The sequence below is a fragment of the Coregonus clupeaformis genome, unplaced genomic scaffold (assembly GCF_020615455.1).
Source record: "Coregonus clupeaformis isolate EN_2021a unplaced genomic scaffold, ASM2061545v1 scaf0003, whole genome shotgun sequence".
Lineage (NCBI taxonomy): Eukaryota > Metazoa > Chordata > Actinopteri > Salmoniformes > Salmonidae > Coregonus > Coregonus clupeaformis.
The window spans coordinates 345,256-359,025 of NW_025533458.1; the positions used below are offsets into that span (position 1 = coordinate 345,256).

At 42.0% G+C, this 13,770-nt stretch overlaps 3 protein-coding genes across 3 annotated transcripts; 2 read left to right on the forward strand and 1 right to left on the reverse strand.

Moving 5' to 3' along the window:
• The first annotated feature begins 3,650 nt into the window (after nucleotides 1-3,650).
• On the forward strand, nucleotides 3,651-5,998 carry LOC121554661. Its single transcript, XM_041868329.2, has 7 exons — nucleotides 3,651-3,738; nucleotides 4,008-4,186; nucleotides 4,418-4,528; nucleotides 4,707-4,760; nucleotides 4,939-5,103; nucleotides 5,470-5,595; nucleotides 5,796-5,998. Exons 1-7 carry the CDS (start codon nucleotides 3,726-3,728, stop codon nucleotides 5,829-5,831), a joined length of 684 nt encoding a protein of 227 aa, XP_041724263.1. The 5' UTR covers nucleotides 3,651-3,725; the 3' UTR covers nucleotides 5,832-5,998.
• A 2,908-nt stretch (nucleotides 5,999-8,906) lies between these two features.
• Nucleotides 8,907-11,292, reverse strand: slx1b (SLX1 homolog B, structure-specific endonuclease subunit). The gene is made up of 5 exons (XM_041867746.2): nucleotides 10,544-11,292; nucleotides 10,358-10,409; nucleotides 9,905-10,219; nucleotides 9,552-9,767; nucleotides 8,907-9,366 (listed from the first exon to the last, which is right to left on the reverse strand). Exons 1-5 carry the CDS (start codon nucleotides 10,714-10,716, stop codon nucleotides 9,337-9,339), a joined length of 786 nt encoding a protein of 261 aa, XP_041723680.1. The 5' UTR covers nucleotides 10,717-11,292; the 3' UTR covers nucleotides 8,907-9,336.
• A 480-nt stretch (nucleotides 11,293-11,772) lies between these two features.
• On the forward strand, nucleotides 11,773-13,417 carry zgc:112271 (uncharacterized protein LOC553698 homolog). Its single transcript, XM_041867841.1, has 3 exons — nucleotides 11,773-11,949; nucleotides 12,617-12,714; nucleotides 12,831-13,417. The coding sequence occupies exons 1-3, from the start codon at nucleotides 11,887-11,889 to the stop codon at nucleotides 12,928-12,930; spliced, it is 261 nt and encodes an 86-aa protein (XP_041723775.1). The 5' UTR covers nucleotides 11,773-11,886; the 3' UTR covers nucleotides 12,931-13,417.
• Nucleotides 13,418-13,770: the final 353 nt, after the last annotated feature.

Sequence of the window (13,770 nt, forward strand, 5' to 3'; positions counted from 1 at the left end):
AGATCCTTGTTTCACCATCTCTGCCTACTTCCAACTGTCTATCCTGCACCGCACCTGGGTCACACCTCACACCAACACTTACACTTGTGCTCTCATGCATGCTTCAGTGTTGCTTGCCTCGAAGCGAGCATAGAAGGCATTTCGCTCGTCTGGTAGGCTCACGTCACTGGGCAGCTCTCGGCTGGGTTTCCCTTTGTCATCCATGATAGTTTGCAAGCCCTGTCACATCCGACGAGCGTCAGAGTCGGTGTAGTGTGACTCGATCTTAGTCCTGTATTGACTGTTTATGGTTCGGCGGAGAAGGATTTCTTTTAAGCATCTGGATTAGTATCCCTCTCCTTGAAAGCGGCAGCTCTAGCCTTTTGCTCAGTGTGGATGTTGCCTGTAATCCATAGCTTCTGGTTGGGATATGCACGTATGGTCACTGTGGGGACAACATCGTTGATGCACTTATTAATAAAGCCGGTGACTGATGTGGTAAACTCTTCAATGCCATCGGATGAATCACGGAACATATTCCAGTCTGTGCTAGCGAAACAGTCCTGTAACTTAGCATCCGCTTCATCAGACCACTTCCGTCACTGGTACTTCCTGTTTGATATTTTGCTTATAAGCAGGAATCTGGAGGATAGAGTTATGGTCCGATTTGCCAAATGGAGGGCGGGGGAGAGCTTTGTAAGCTTCTCTTTGTGTGTAGTAAAGGTGATCTAGAGTTTTTATCCCTCTAGATGCACAAGTGACATGCTGGTAGAAATTAGGTAAAATGGATTTCAGTTTTCCTGCATTAAATTCACCGGCCACTAGGAGCACCACCTCTGGTTGAGAATTTTCTTGTTTGCTTATAGCCATATACAGCTCATTGAGTGTGGTCTTAGTGTCATCATCAGTTTGTGGTGGGAAATAGACAGCTACGAAAAATACAGATAAAGTATTTTGGTAAATAGTATGGTCTACAGTTCTTCATGAGGTATTCTAACTCAGGCGAACAGAACCTTGAGTAATTCAGCAAGAAATCAATTCATTTACCACATACATTGGTATCCTGTTATAGGTACTGTTATTGCTAAAATAACCTCACTGCAACAGGGTTTCATATGATCTACTAATACAGGTCATTCCCCTTATTTATTTCACTGCCTATAGTCTGAAACCAGCCTCTCTAATGGTAGACCCAGGTACAATCTGATCATCAATGGAGTTCACCTTTTTCCCCAGGGCTCAGTTCTAGGCCCTCTCCTTTTCTCCCTATACACCAAGTCACTTGGCTCTGTCATATCCTCACATGGCCTCTCCTATCATTGCTACGCTGACGATACACAACTAATCTTCTCCTTTCCCCCTTCTGATAACCAGGTGGCGAATCGCATCTCTGCATGTCTGGCAGACATATCAGTATGGATGACGGATCACCACCTCAAGCTGAACCCTGGCAAGACGGAGCTGCTCTTCCTCCCGGGGAAGGACTGCCCGTTCCATGATCTCGCCATCACGGTTGACAACTCCGTTGTGTCCTCCTCCCAGAGTGCGAAGAGCCTTGGCGTGACCCTGGACAACACCCTGTCGTTCTCCGCTAACATCAAGGCGGTGACCCGCTCCTGCAGGTTCATGCTCTACAACATTCGGAGAGTACGACCCTGCCTTACACAGGAAGCGGCACAGGTCCTAATCCAGGCACTTGTCATCTCCCGTCTGGATTACTGCAACTCGCTGTTGGCTGGCCTCCCTGCCTGTGCCATTAAACCCCTACAACTCATCCAGAATGCCGCAGCCCGTCTGGTGTTCAACCTTCCCAAGTTCTCTCACGTCACCCCCCTCCTCCGCACACTCCACTGGCTTCCAGTTGAAGCTCGCATCCGTTACAAGACCATGGTGCTTGCCTATGGAGCAGTGAGGGGAACGGCACCTCTGTACCTTCGGGCTCTGATCAGTCCCTACACCCAAACGAGGGCATTGCGTTCATCCACCTCTGGCCTGCTGGCTCCCCTTCCTCTGCGGAAGCATAGTTCCCGCTCAGCCCAGTCAAAACTGTTCGCTGCTCTGGCACCCCAATGGTGGAACAAGCTCCCTCACGACGCCAGGACAGCGGAGTCACTCACCACCTTCCGGAGACATTTGAAACCCCACCTCTTTAAGGAATACCTGGGATAGGATAAAGTAATCCTTCTACCCCCCCCCCAAAAAAAAATTGTAAAGTGGTTATCCCACTGGCTATAGGGTGAATGCACCAATTTGTGAGTCGCTCTGGATAAGAGCGTCTGCTAAATGACGTAAATGTGCCCTTGAGCAAGGCACTTAACCCTAATTGCTCCTGTAAGTCGCTCTGGATAAGAGCGTCTGCTAAATGACTAAAATGTACATGTAAATGTATAACATTTTACAGCCGTAATAGCACTTGTCATAACACTTGTCATAGGCTACTTAGTATTAGAGATAGCTATTTAAATGAACTGAATTTCTACAAACACAAATAATACAATACAAAACAAAGCTTAGCTTAGCTTAGCTAGCTAGTTTCATCCATCGTTTGCAGTATCCATGCTTGCTTGCAGCATGCTCATGCTAGCTAAATCAAGGTTTGCAATCAGGTTTTGAAAGTAAACATCAATGACCATGCATGGATCATGTTTTGTACTTTATCCACCTTTTTGGCAGGGGGACACTATTTGGCATGACAGGTCCTGATACAGGCTGCTCTCGTTGCTATCTTTGCCACGCTGGCTGCCTACTGCTGCAAGGTGGTATACAGTTGCTGCCCAGCTGCCAGAATGGTCAGCGTCAACAGAAATATAACATAAAGAATAGACACTAGCCTTCCTGGAAAAGGAAAGTTTGGTTGGAGTTTAAACAACAGGCTTGACCAGGTCCCAGTTTTAGTTTTGACTCCAGGCCCACAAATACTGGGCCTATGGTGTGTCTGAGCTGACTGGCCTATATTCAAATAATTCAAAATCAACTATTTGATCAGATACCAAATAGATCTGCATTAGAAGTTACTGTAGGCCTATGTTATTATAACATGCTGATTATACATTTTTATTTGAGCCTGTGATTTCCCTCTTTCATCGGGTGATCACAGTCCAAGTTCCTCATGCTCAGCAATGAAGAAATGTACAGTAATATATTAACTAATCAACCAGCAGAAACATGTCTTGTTTTTCCATTGATTGAAATATTATATATGCTTGTACAGTATATGTCATATCTGATTGCTAAGAGTACTATTGTGTTTCTTTTTGTAATACACTGTGTATTTTTTTACAATAAATATAATTGAGTTAACTATTATGTTCTGTTATATTTCCAAATGTTTTGATTTATGTTTGCCATATTATGTTTTCTAACAGTGATATCAGACATGTCACATGTTCAGTTGTGAACGTTTTTAATTAATTTGAAGTATATATATATATATATATATATATATATATATATATATATATATATATATATATATATGTGAAAATGTTTGAATGTGTGACTCAAAACATCATGGGATTCTAGTAATAAGATGTATGATTATGGAATACCATTTCAGAAAAATTGTTAGCCTATGTGCCTATGCCACAACTTTGGAATGTAGGATCAAATTTCTCTCACTAGAGGGCTGACATTATGGAAAATAAAACTTTACTGGGCGTTTACTTGTCTCCTTTTATGTGCTACAATCAAATACAAAACGTAGGCTGTTTATTAAATAGGCTGTAGGATATCTTTGCAGCAACTCTATGGCTATGGAAGGTAACTTATTTTCGTATTGCATTTGATTAGTTTAATTCAACCGACTAGGCTGCATAATTCCTTCAAAATGTCCTGATAATGTGGTCTACAAATGTTATTTCCAAACAAACGAAAATGAACCCTAAGAAATAACTTGGTTTATTTTTGTCCAATTCTGTATGCTTACTTTAGCCTATTGCCTAGAGCACTCATGGTTATGTATAGGCTAGAATGTTAGGGGTCTGTTTTCCACATTGGCATATGGTTTTCCATCCTCTGTCCCGCCGAAGGTGTTGATGAAACTGGGATTATTGCGGACCCACCCGTCAATTCACAACCTGCCGGCGACGTGGATGAAGAGAGGGGTTCCCTCTTCGATGTAACATTTCTGGACCACGACTTTCCAGGTGCTGAGACGGAGACCCCGACCCGCAAGACCTACCAGGAGTTCCAGCCCAAAGCACTGGGGGTGTGTGTCATTTCTTGCGGAAGCGAAATCTAAGAAACATAACTAAATCCTCATCAATTCCCTACAGAATAAGGCTATTTTACTAAACTACTGATATTGTATTCCATTGATAATTGGTCCTCAATTAACTAACCTGATTTAATAACGTTAAAATGCAACCATAAAAATGTTCTGCCTCCTGCATTTATTCCGTAGGAATCTTGACTTTGTGGATATTTCCTCTCATCATAGGTCTCTCAGATCACGTTGGGTGTGTTTGTGCTCAACTCAGTTTATGTCAGTGTCGCCAACCGATTGGATCAGAGAAATGAAGAAGTAACCAGGGCAATAGGCTCCCTGTCTGTGAGTAGGATACTTCTCTATGCATGTCCTTTACCAACTATTAGGTTTATTAGTATGGTAAATAAATTCATGCTATTATTGAACAAGTGAAGAATGCTAAGATGTGTTCTTGTTTTGCCTTGCTTTATCTTGACATGAAATGGGTGATTTTCAGCTAACTGTGCTGTGCTCTCTGTAGGCGATAGTGGCGGGAAGTGTGGCCATAGCAGCACAGAGTCTTCATGTTCCCACAGTGAGTCATCATAGTCTGATCCCAGATCTGTTTGTGCCGTTTTGCCTACAGTCAGTTGGCAAGAGAGCACAAACAGATCTGGGACCAGGCTAAATTATCATAATTTCTGACTGAGATTACTCATTGCGTTATCTGGAAGACAAAAACGTCTACTGTCTCATTTTCCTCGTCCTTTCAGCTGAAGGCGTGTCTGGGGACACAGCTGGCTGCCTGCCTTATGGCCATGTTCAACGTGGTCGTCGTAGGAGAAAAGCTGTCTGACACCCACTTAGTGCCAGACTGCTGGCATTTCACTGATTACAACAACACACATCATCATCACACCACCTGCGACAAGCTGATGGTGAGTCCCATAGAAATAGCGTTAGAACACAGACTATACCGTATACTGTATATAAGGCCTAAATAATGTATATGTCCCGAGATCAACTTCTTCAGCTGAATCTCACAGTGAAAAGATTTGGGGACGTTCTGGGGTAACTATTGTCTTGTACAGCTCCAAGATTTAGTAGTTGGTAGTAATCTGAACATCTGTATGTGTCAATCAAAGGTTGAAAGGTTGTTGATGGAATACATAAATATTAAAACACAATACAAATAGTGCTGTAGATGTTTAGAAAACTAAACATGTTGCCACAGTATGGTAGCGTCATTCACTCATACCTCAAACTCTGTTCCTGTGTCTACTATCTCCCCCTCCCCTACCAAGAATGCAGTGTATCCATTCTATGTCGAGTGGTTCCTCGTGCACGCTACTCTCCTCGGCATCTCTGTTACCCTGACTATCTACAGCTGCAAGCTGCTCCGCTTCTGCTCCCCTGCAGCACCCAGCACGGTAAGAGTTAATTTCAAGAGCATGAGAATTTGAACACATGCCAAATGGTTTGACCAGATGCATGTTCCATACTCACATCCTCTCCTACGCTTCACTGAAGCTATTTGATCACACACACACAATGTATTTACAGTTTAGCTGCTATGCTTAATCTGAGAATATGCTTTCATTGTTGTTTAATCATGTTTTCTTTCTTAAAGCCTGTGGTCACTGCATATACTAGCCCAGCTCAGTGAGAAGAGATGAGGTACATAGAAAGGAACCTAAAGCCATCATGAGGAGACACTGATGGGTCTATCTAGCCGTGCACTTTCTTCAAATCTATTTGTCACTATGTTTTCTGTCTTGCACATACACTTGATGTTGATGATATGTTATATTACAGTGGGGGGAAAAAAATATTTAGTCAGCCACCAATTGTGCAAGTTCTCCCACTTAAAAAGATGAGAGAGGCCTGTAATTTTCATCATAGGTACACGTCAACTATGACAGACAAAATTAGATTTTTTCCCCCAGAAAATCACATTGTAGGATTTTTTATGAATTTATTTGCAAAATATGGTGGAAAATAAGTATTTGGTCAATAACAAAAGTTTCTCAATACTTTGTTATCTACCCTTTGTTGGCAATGACACAGGTCAAACGTTTTCTGTAAGTCTTCACAAGGTTTTCACACACTGTTGCTGGTATTTTGGCCCATTCCTCCATGCAGATCTCCTCTAGAGCAGTGATGTTTTGGGGCTGTCGCTGGGCAACACGGTCTTTCAACTCCCTCCAAAGATTTTCTATGGGGTTGAGATCTGGAGACTGGCTAGGCCACTCCAGGACCTTGAAATGCTTCTTACGAAGCCACTCCTTCGTTGCCCGGGCGGTGTGTTTGGGATCATTGTCATGCTGAAAGACCCAGCCACGTTTCATCTTCAATGCCCTTGCTGATGGAAGGAGGTTTTCACTCAAAATCTCACGATACATGGCCCCATTCATTCTTTCCTTTACACGGATCAGTCGTCCTGGTCCCTTTGCAGAAAAACAGCCCCAAAGCATGATGTTTCCACCCCCATGCTTCACAGTAGGTACGGTGTTCTTTGGATGCAACTCAGCATTCTTTGTCCTCCAAACACGACGAGCTGAGTTTTTACCAAAAAGTTATATTTTGGTTTCATCTGACCATATGACATTCTCCCAATCCTCTTCTGGATCATCCAAATGCACTCTAGCAAACTTCAGACAGGCCTGGACATGTACTGGCTTAAGCAGGGGGACACGTCTGGCACTGCAGGATTTGAGTCCCTGGCGGCGTAGTGTGTTACTGATGGTAGGCTTTGTTACTTTGGTCCCAGCTCTCTGCAGGTCATTCACTAGGTCCCCCCGTGTGGTTCTGGGATTTTTGCTCACCGTTCTTGTGATCAGTTTGACCCCACGGGGTGAGATCTTGCGTGGAGCCCCAGATCGAGGAAGATTATCAGTGGTCTTGTATGTCTTCCATTTCCTAATAATTGCTCCCACAGTTGATTTCTTCAAACCAAGCTGCTTACCTATTGCAGATTCAGTCTTCCCAGCCTGGTGCAGGTCTACAATTTTGTTTCTGGTGTCCTTTGACAGCTCTTTGGTCTTGGCCATAGTGGAGTTTGGAGTGTGACTGTTTGAGGTTGCGGACAGGTGTCTTTTATACTGATAACAAGTTCAAACAGGTGCCATTAATACAGGTAACGAGTGGAGGACAGAGGAGCCTTTTAAAGAAGAAGTTACAGGTCTGTGAGAGCCAGAAATCTTGCTTGTTTGTAGGTGACCAAATACTTATTTTCCACCATAATTTGCAAATAAATTCATTAAAAATCCTACAATGTGATTTTCTGGGAAAAAAATGCTCAATTTGTCTGTCATAGTTGACGTGTACATATGATGAAAATTACAGGCCTCTCTCATCTTTTTAAGTGGGAGAACTTGCACAATTGGTGGCTGACTAAATACTTTTTTTCCCCCACTGTATATGGTTGCCTTTTTTGTATTTTTAATGATATAATTAGGTTATTTTGTTGTGTGTTCTGATGATAGAGTATGTCTGCTTACAGTTGAAGTCGGAAGTTTACATACACTTAGGTTGGAGTCATTAAAACTTGTTTTTCAACCACTCCACAAATTTCTTGTTAACAAACTATAGTTTTGGCAAGTCGGTTAGGACATCTACTTTGTGCATGACACAAGTCATTTTCCAACAATTGTTTACAGACAGATTATTTCACTTATAATTCACTGTATCACAATTCCAGTGGGTCAGAAGTTTGCATACACTAAGTTGACTGTGCCTTTAAACAGCTTGGAAAATTCCAGAAAATGATGTAATGGCTTTAGAAGCTTCTGATAGGCTAATTGACATCATTTGAGTCAATTGGAGGTGTACCTGTGGGTGTATTTCAAGGCCTACCTTCAAACTCAGTGCCTCTTTGCTTGACATCATGGGCCAAGATCGTACTTTTTGGAGAAATGTCCTCTGGTCTGATGAAACAAAAATAGAACTGTTTGGCCATCGTTATGTTTGGAGGAAAATGGGGGCTTGCAAGCCGAAGAACACTATCCCAACCGTGAAGCACGGGGGTGGCAGCATCATGCTGTGGGGGTGCTTTGCTGCAGGAGGGACTGGTGCACTTCACAAAATAGATGACATCATGAGGAAGGAAAATTATGGAAGTTAAATCTTGGTCAGAAATGGCTCTTCCAAATGGACAATGACCCCAAGCATACTTCCAAAGTTGTGGCAAAATGGCTTAAGGACAACAAAGTCAAGGTATTGGAGTGGCCATCACAAAGCCCTGACCTCAAACCTATAGAAAATTTGTGGGCAGAACTGAAAAAACATGTGCGAGCAAGGAGGCCTACAAACCTGACTCAGTTACACCAGCTCTTTCAGGAGCTGGTGGGAAGCTTGTGGAAGGCTACCCGAAACGTTTGACCCAAGTTAAACAATATAAAGGCAATGCTACCAAATACTGAGTGTATGTAAACTTCTGACCCACTGGGAATGTGATGAAAGAAATAAAAGCTGAAATAAATCATTCTCTCTACTATTATTCTGACATTTCACATTCTTAAAATAAAGTGGTGACCCTAACTGACCTAAGACAGGGACATTTTACTAGGATTAAATGTCAGGAATTGTGAAAAACTGAGTCTAAATGTATTTGGCTAAGGTGTATGTAAACTTCCGACTTCAACTGTATATGGTCTCAGGTGCTATTTTAGTGATGATTTTAAGGATTGAAACTTTGTGGGTACATCATACCGAAATAAACACTTCCTCAGGGGCAAAAACGTGTGTTTTCCTTGGCTCCAAAACAAAGCATCTATGTTTTATTGGTTGTACATACAATACATATAGGTTTTTACACACATTTAAAACTGGCTTATTCATGATTGTATTTTAGTTAACAGATACATTCATAAATATACATTTTTGTTGTCCATTTTTACAAATCTAAAAAGGGTTCAGATGTTGCATTAAAAAAAAAATTCACACCAGACCAGCATTATTTTTGTGCAAACATGAAATCTTCTGATCTTCTGACGGATCAATCAATTGATCAAGCCTTTGCTGTTGCAGGAAAGTCCATTCAAGAGTAACTTGCTAGTCATTGATCTACTGTATTTCATCCTATCTTCGCAGCCTCTTCTCTGTACACTCATGGTGACTCAGTAGCAGTTCAAAGTTTTGTATTAGAAAGGTTCTGACTGATTACATTCAGATTAGATCTGCAGTTCATCTGTCCAATGGTTCTGTGGAACACCACATATGCATTATTACAGGATTATTATAAGAGTCATATAACAGAAGTCTCACAAATGCCTTGGGCCTTCATCCTAATCTTTTCACTGTTAGTTATTGTGGCAAGTCTGAATGAATAAGTAAAATACAAAACCCGGACACAATCATAATTCCTACATTTTAATCCCTCACTTACTTGGGATGAGGATGATGTGTTCTCCTCCAGGTCTCCGTAACAGCCATTCTTGTGGCGAATCAGACTCCCCCACAGTACTGAGTGTCGGCAACCGGGACACTCCCCCTCCACAGGAAGGAGATGGGCGGCCTCAGCCTTCAGAAAGTGTTTGGCTAAGCAAATCAGGTGGCTGGTCATGTGACAAGAGGGATGGAAGCAGGTCATCTTATCTGCAGACTGAAAGGATTCAATTAATCAAGGTATTGATGAGCAGTCAACTAGCTAAATGACATGTTTCGATGCAGGGTTGGAACAAAACCCTGCATATTCATTGCTCTCCAGGACCAGGATTGGTGGCCACTGTATCGCTTTACCTTCACAGTCCCCCGACAAAGGAGGCATATATCTGCCCCCTTCTCCTCCTCCACTTCCTTCGGTTTCTGTTTCTTGGCCCTGATGCTACCGAAGGCCACAGGGACATGCAGCGGCGGCTGAAGGCCAGGCTCAAAGTCCATCCTGTACTCCTGCTTGAGCCAGCGGGTGGTGAGGGGCAGGCGGCTCCACGGTGTCACCCGCAACATGTTGGACACCACGCGCCAGTGGAACTGCAGGCTGGACTCCTTCTTTGAGCACCGGGTGACGTGGGACAGGCGCCGGGAGGAATGGGGGTTCTGCCATGCCCACTCAAACTATTGATGGAAGGAAGGACAAGACAGGGGTTAGGTCTTGAAATGTCAAACTGGTGACATGTGAAGGGGGGGAGGGAGTTTAACTAAGGTTGTTGAATGGAAAGTTAGGCTAAAGAGAAGCAGTTCCTAATGACTTACCCTCAAAGCAGCTATGTCAGAGGGGAAGCCATGAATGATGAGAACCATCTCCCTGGAGAAAGCAGAAGGACAAAATCCACATGATGTACAAGGTCTCTCAAAGACTGTAGAAATGGCAACAAGCCACAACACTCATAATATCTCCCATAAAACATCATCTTATTTCACATTAGTTCTGTTAGCTACCAAGGTCCCCTTCCACTGGTCCTCTTGGCACCACCTCGGTGTCGCCCTGCGTTGTGCTGTCCTATCCGACGCTCTGGATTCACAGTGAAACCAATGTAGATGCGACCCTTGAATTTGGGATTGGTGCAATACAGCATGTACACCCCGAATAAGCTCTCTACCTCCACGACCATTGTAGATGTACATTAAATGCTCAAGTCACCAAACTCGGAATATGGATTTTAGTTATGTGTCAATAATAAGCAAGTTAGTGTCATAAACCTCACTGGTACGGTCTTTGCATCCTGTCCTGTGTTAGCTAACAGTTAGCTAGCTAGCCAGCTATTTTAGCTAGCTAGTCTGACTTCTACCTGGTTACAAAAGCAACTTTTGTACATTGTTTAACTTAAACATGACGTGATTAGTATGGTAATATATCATTTTGCTCCAGCATTATTAAATACATACAAATTAATTTCATAAATAGTAAATTTCCCCCTAACCGATACTGGTTCTGCATTAGAAAAACGTACTGTAAACAAGAGGGGAAGAGGCGAAGCGAGAGCATTTCCTCTTCCCAAAATCTGTCCGTGTGGGATAAACCCTTTTTTGTATTTAGGTCTATAATAGTGTCGAATTACATGAGGCTTATTTGATCGAATATAAGTTTCGTAATGTTCATACTGTTACAAATGTACTGATATAAGTGGATGCACGTGGCATTCCTGCAACTTTGAGAAAAACGACTAATGGTCCCACCAGATCTCGCCTGCCTTCCATCTTGGAAGACATGTATTTCCACTGTTAGAGCGGTCACTCGACTATCTTCTCAATATAATAGATAATCTTTGTTTAAACAAAACGTTTGCTGTGTTTTCAAATGAATAGGCGTTCAAGCTAGTGCCTGATACGACATATTTAAACGCAGCCATCATACTAACATTTTATACATTTCAAAATGTGAATTTCCGAGAAAAATCTCACAATGTTGTATCTTTGGTCACGTGAGGGGGTATATTAAAAAACTATTTGTTATGTCTTATATTTTATTCAGGCAAGAAATTAAACAGGATCGTAAAATAAGGACCACCATATCTCCCAATTGATTGGCCACTCCAAGATGGCCCAATTCTAGCACTCATTGGTGTACAAATATTTATCCCGCCCTAGTAGTATCTGGTTGGTTAGAAGTTCTGACTCCATAGTTGCGATTGGATCCTTTCACATTTTCTGAGTATCTAATCCCGCCTCTCAATACATTCACGGTAGTGGACCGCCCTTTCGCTTCGTTATCTGTGAAACAAAATAACCCACCGTAACGTTTTGGATCATAAAGCAACAACTAAAGTATTGTTTACAAAAGTATGTCTGTTACAACAGTTCACATCCGTGACAAACTAATCAAGGAATTCGGAGCGGTGCTTGTGGTATGTATCATGTATCCCTATTCCCCAATGAATGAAAACGCTTACTGCCCCTCATAGGCTGCGTTTACACAGGGAGTCCAATTCTGATCTTTTTTTTAACAAATTGATATTTTTGACCAATCAGATCAGCCCAGAAAATCTGATGTGAAAAGATCTGGCCGTTATAATACAAAGCAGGATCAACGACTTAGCCAGCTAACTTTGATATACAACCATAAATAAATATAGATTGTCTGCTTAATTAAGAAACTTAGATATGTGATTTTGGTTGTTGGACCATTAGATCATGCCCTTTTCAAGCTTATGTTATTTTAGAACATTTGGCAAGTTAGCAGGCTAACTCATTGATCCTGCTTTGTAGTATACCCCTCTGATGTGATTGGTGAAAAAGCAATTAGTGGAACAGAATTGGGCTGATGTTGGTCATTTTGTATTTGTACATTTACACTCCTACTGGAGAGCTACTGGGTGTGCAGGCTTTTGTTCTAGCTCTGCTCTAGCCTGATTCTACTAATAAATTGCTCATGATCAGAACCTTAGTTGAGTCTTATGTGTTAGTACAGGACTGGAGTAAAACCATTCACACCCAGGAGGTATGTTGGCAACTCCTGAGCTATGGTATTACACACCCCACCAATGACCTGTTCTACCGGCTTTATTTTGACAGGATGTTGAAGACACGTCCCCTAACAGATGTGCTGCCAGCTTCAAAGTTATAATAGTGTCTCCCCAGTTTGAGGGGAAACCACTGCTGGCGAGACACAGGTAGGCACAGTGGGCAGGTAGCGCTGATATGGGTTATGAGCTAACTTTGAATGGGTATGTGGTAGACTGTAGTTGACAGGTTCACATACTCTTGTTTCTGATTTTTGGTTTGTCAGGATGGTGAACACCTGCTTGGCTGAAGAGCTGAAAGAGATCCATGCCTTTGAACAGAAGACGCTGACACCAGAACAGTGGGAGAAACAGAAAGCACAGTGATGAAGACACACACTTTGACCATATTTACATTTACTTTACACATTATTATTTGTAAATAAGCAACAGTTGCTCACACAATATTGACTTCCTGACCTAACATATATTTCATTTCAGTCAATGATGCAGACTGAAATGAAGTATTAAACATGATGACAAGACAATCCTGGTCCGAATTCCTTAATGATTGAATGAGTGTACTGAAGCATAACTTTCAGTTTTGGTTGTGGAGGTATGTGATTATTACTGACATTATACCAAGTTGTTATTAGGAATGGGACAACGCATAACACGGAACAGACAGAAAAACTCACATGAAATCTAATCTTATCACTTAAACAAATAATTTCTGTGTTTGTTTGGTCATAACAATGAATGACTTGACTCAAGGAAATGGCTTTTCAGATTGGAAAGCCCCAAATTAAAATGATTTCCAAGAAGTTTGAGATCAAGTGTGTAAATGAATAAAATGGACTGGCACAGCTTTGAATATTGATTATATGACTAATCTGTTGTACAACGCTCTGTTTCCAAGAATAGATAGTGTGCATGTGCACTGATGTCTATTGAAGCTTCACATAAAGCTAGACGCCCCCCAACCATCGGAGAGCTGGAGATTTCACAGTACAGGTGGCCTCCTGCTTTGAAGCTTTTATAGTTGCGGTTGGTTATCAATACTTATCAATAGTCCAATTCTGAAGCATCTTCAATTATCACTGGCTCTTCATTTGTAGCGAGTCAGCAGCACTGTTGTCAATTCATTTTGCACAACAAATTAACCACCTACATACAGTACTGCGCTGAACTGGAAAATTGGTTACACTCGCCAAAAGGGAATAGAAT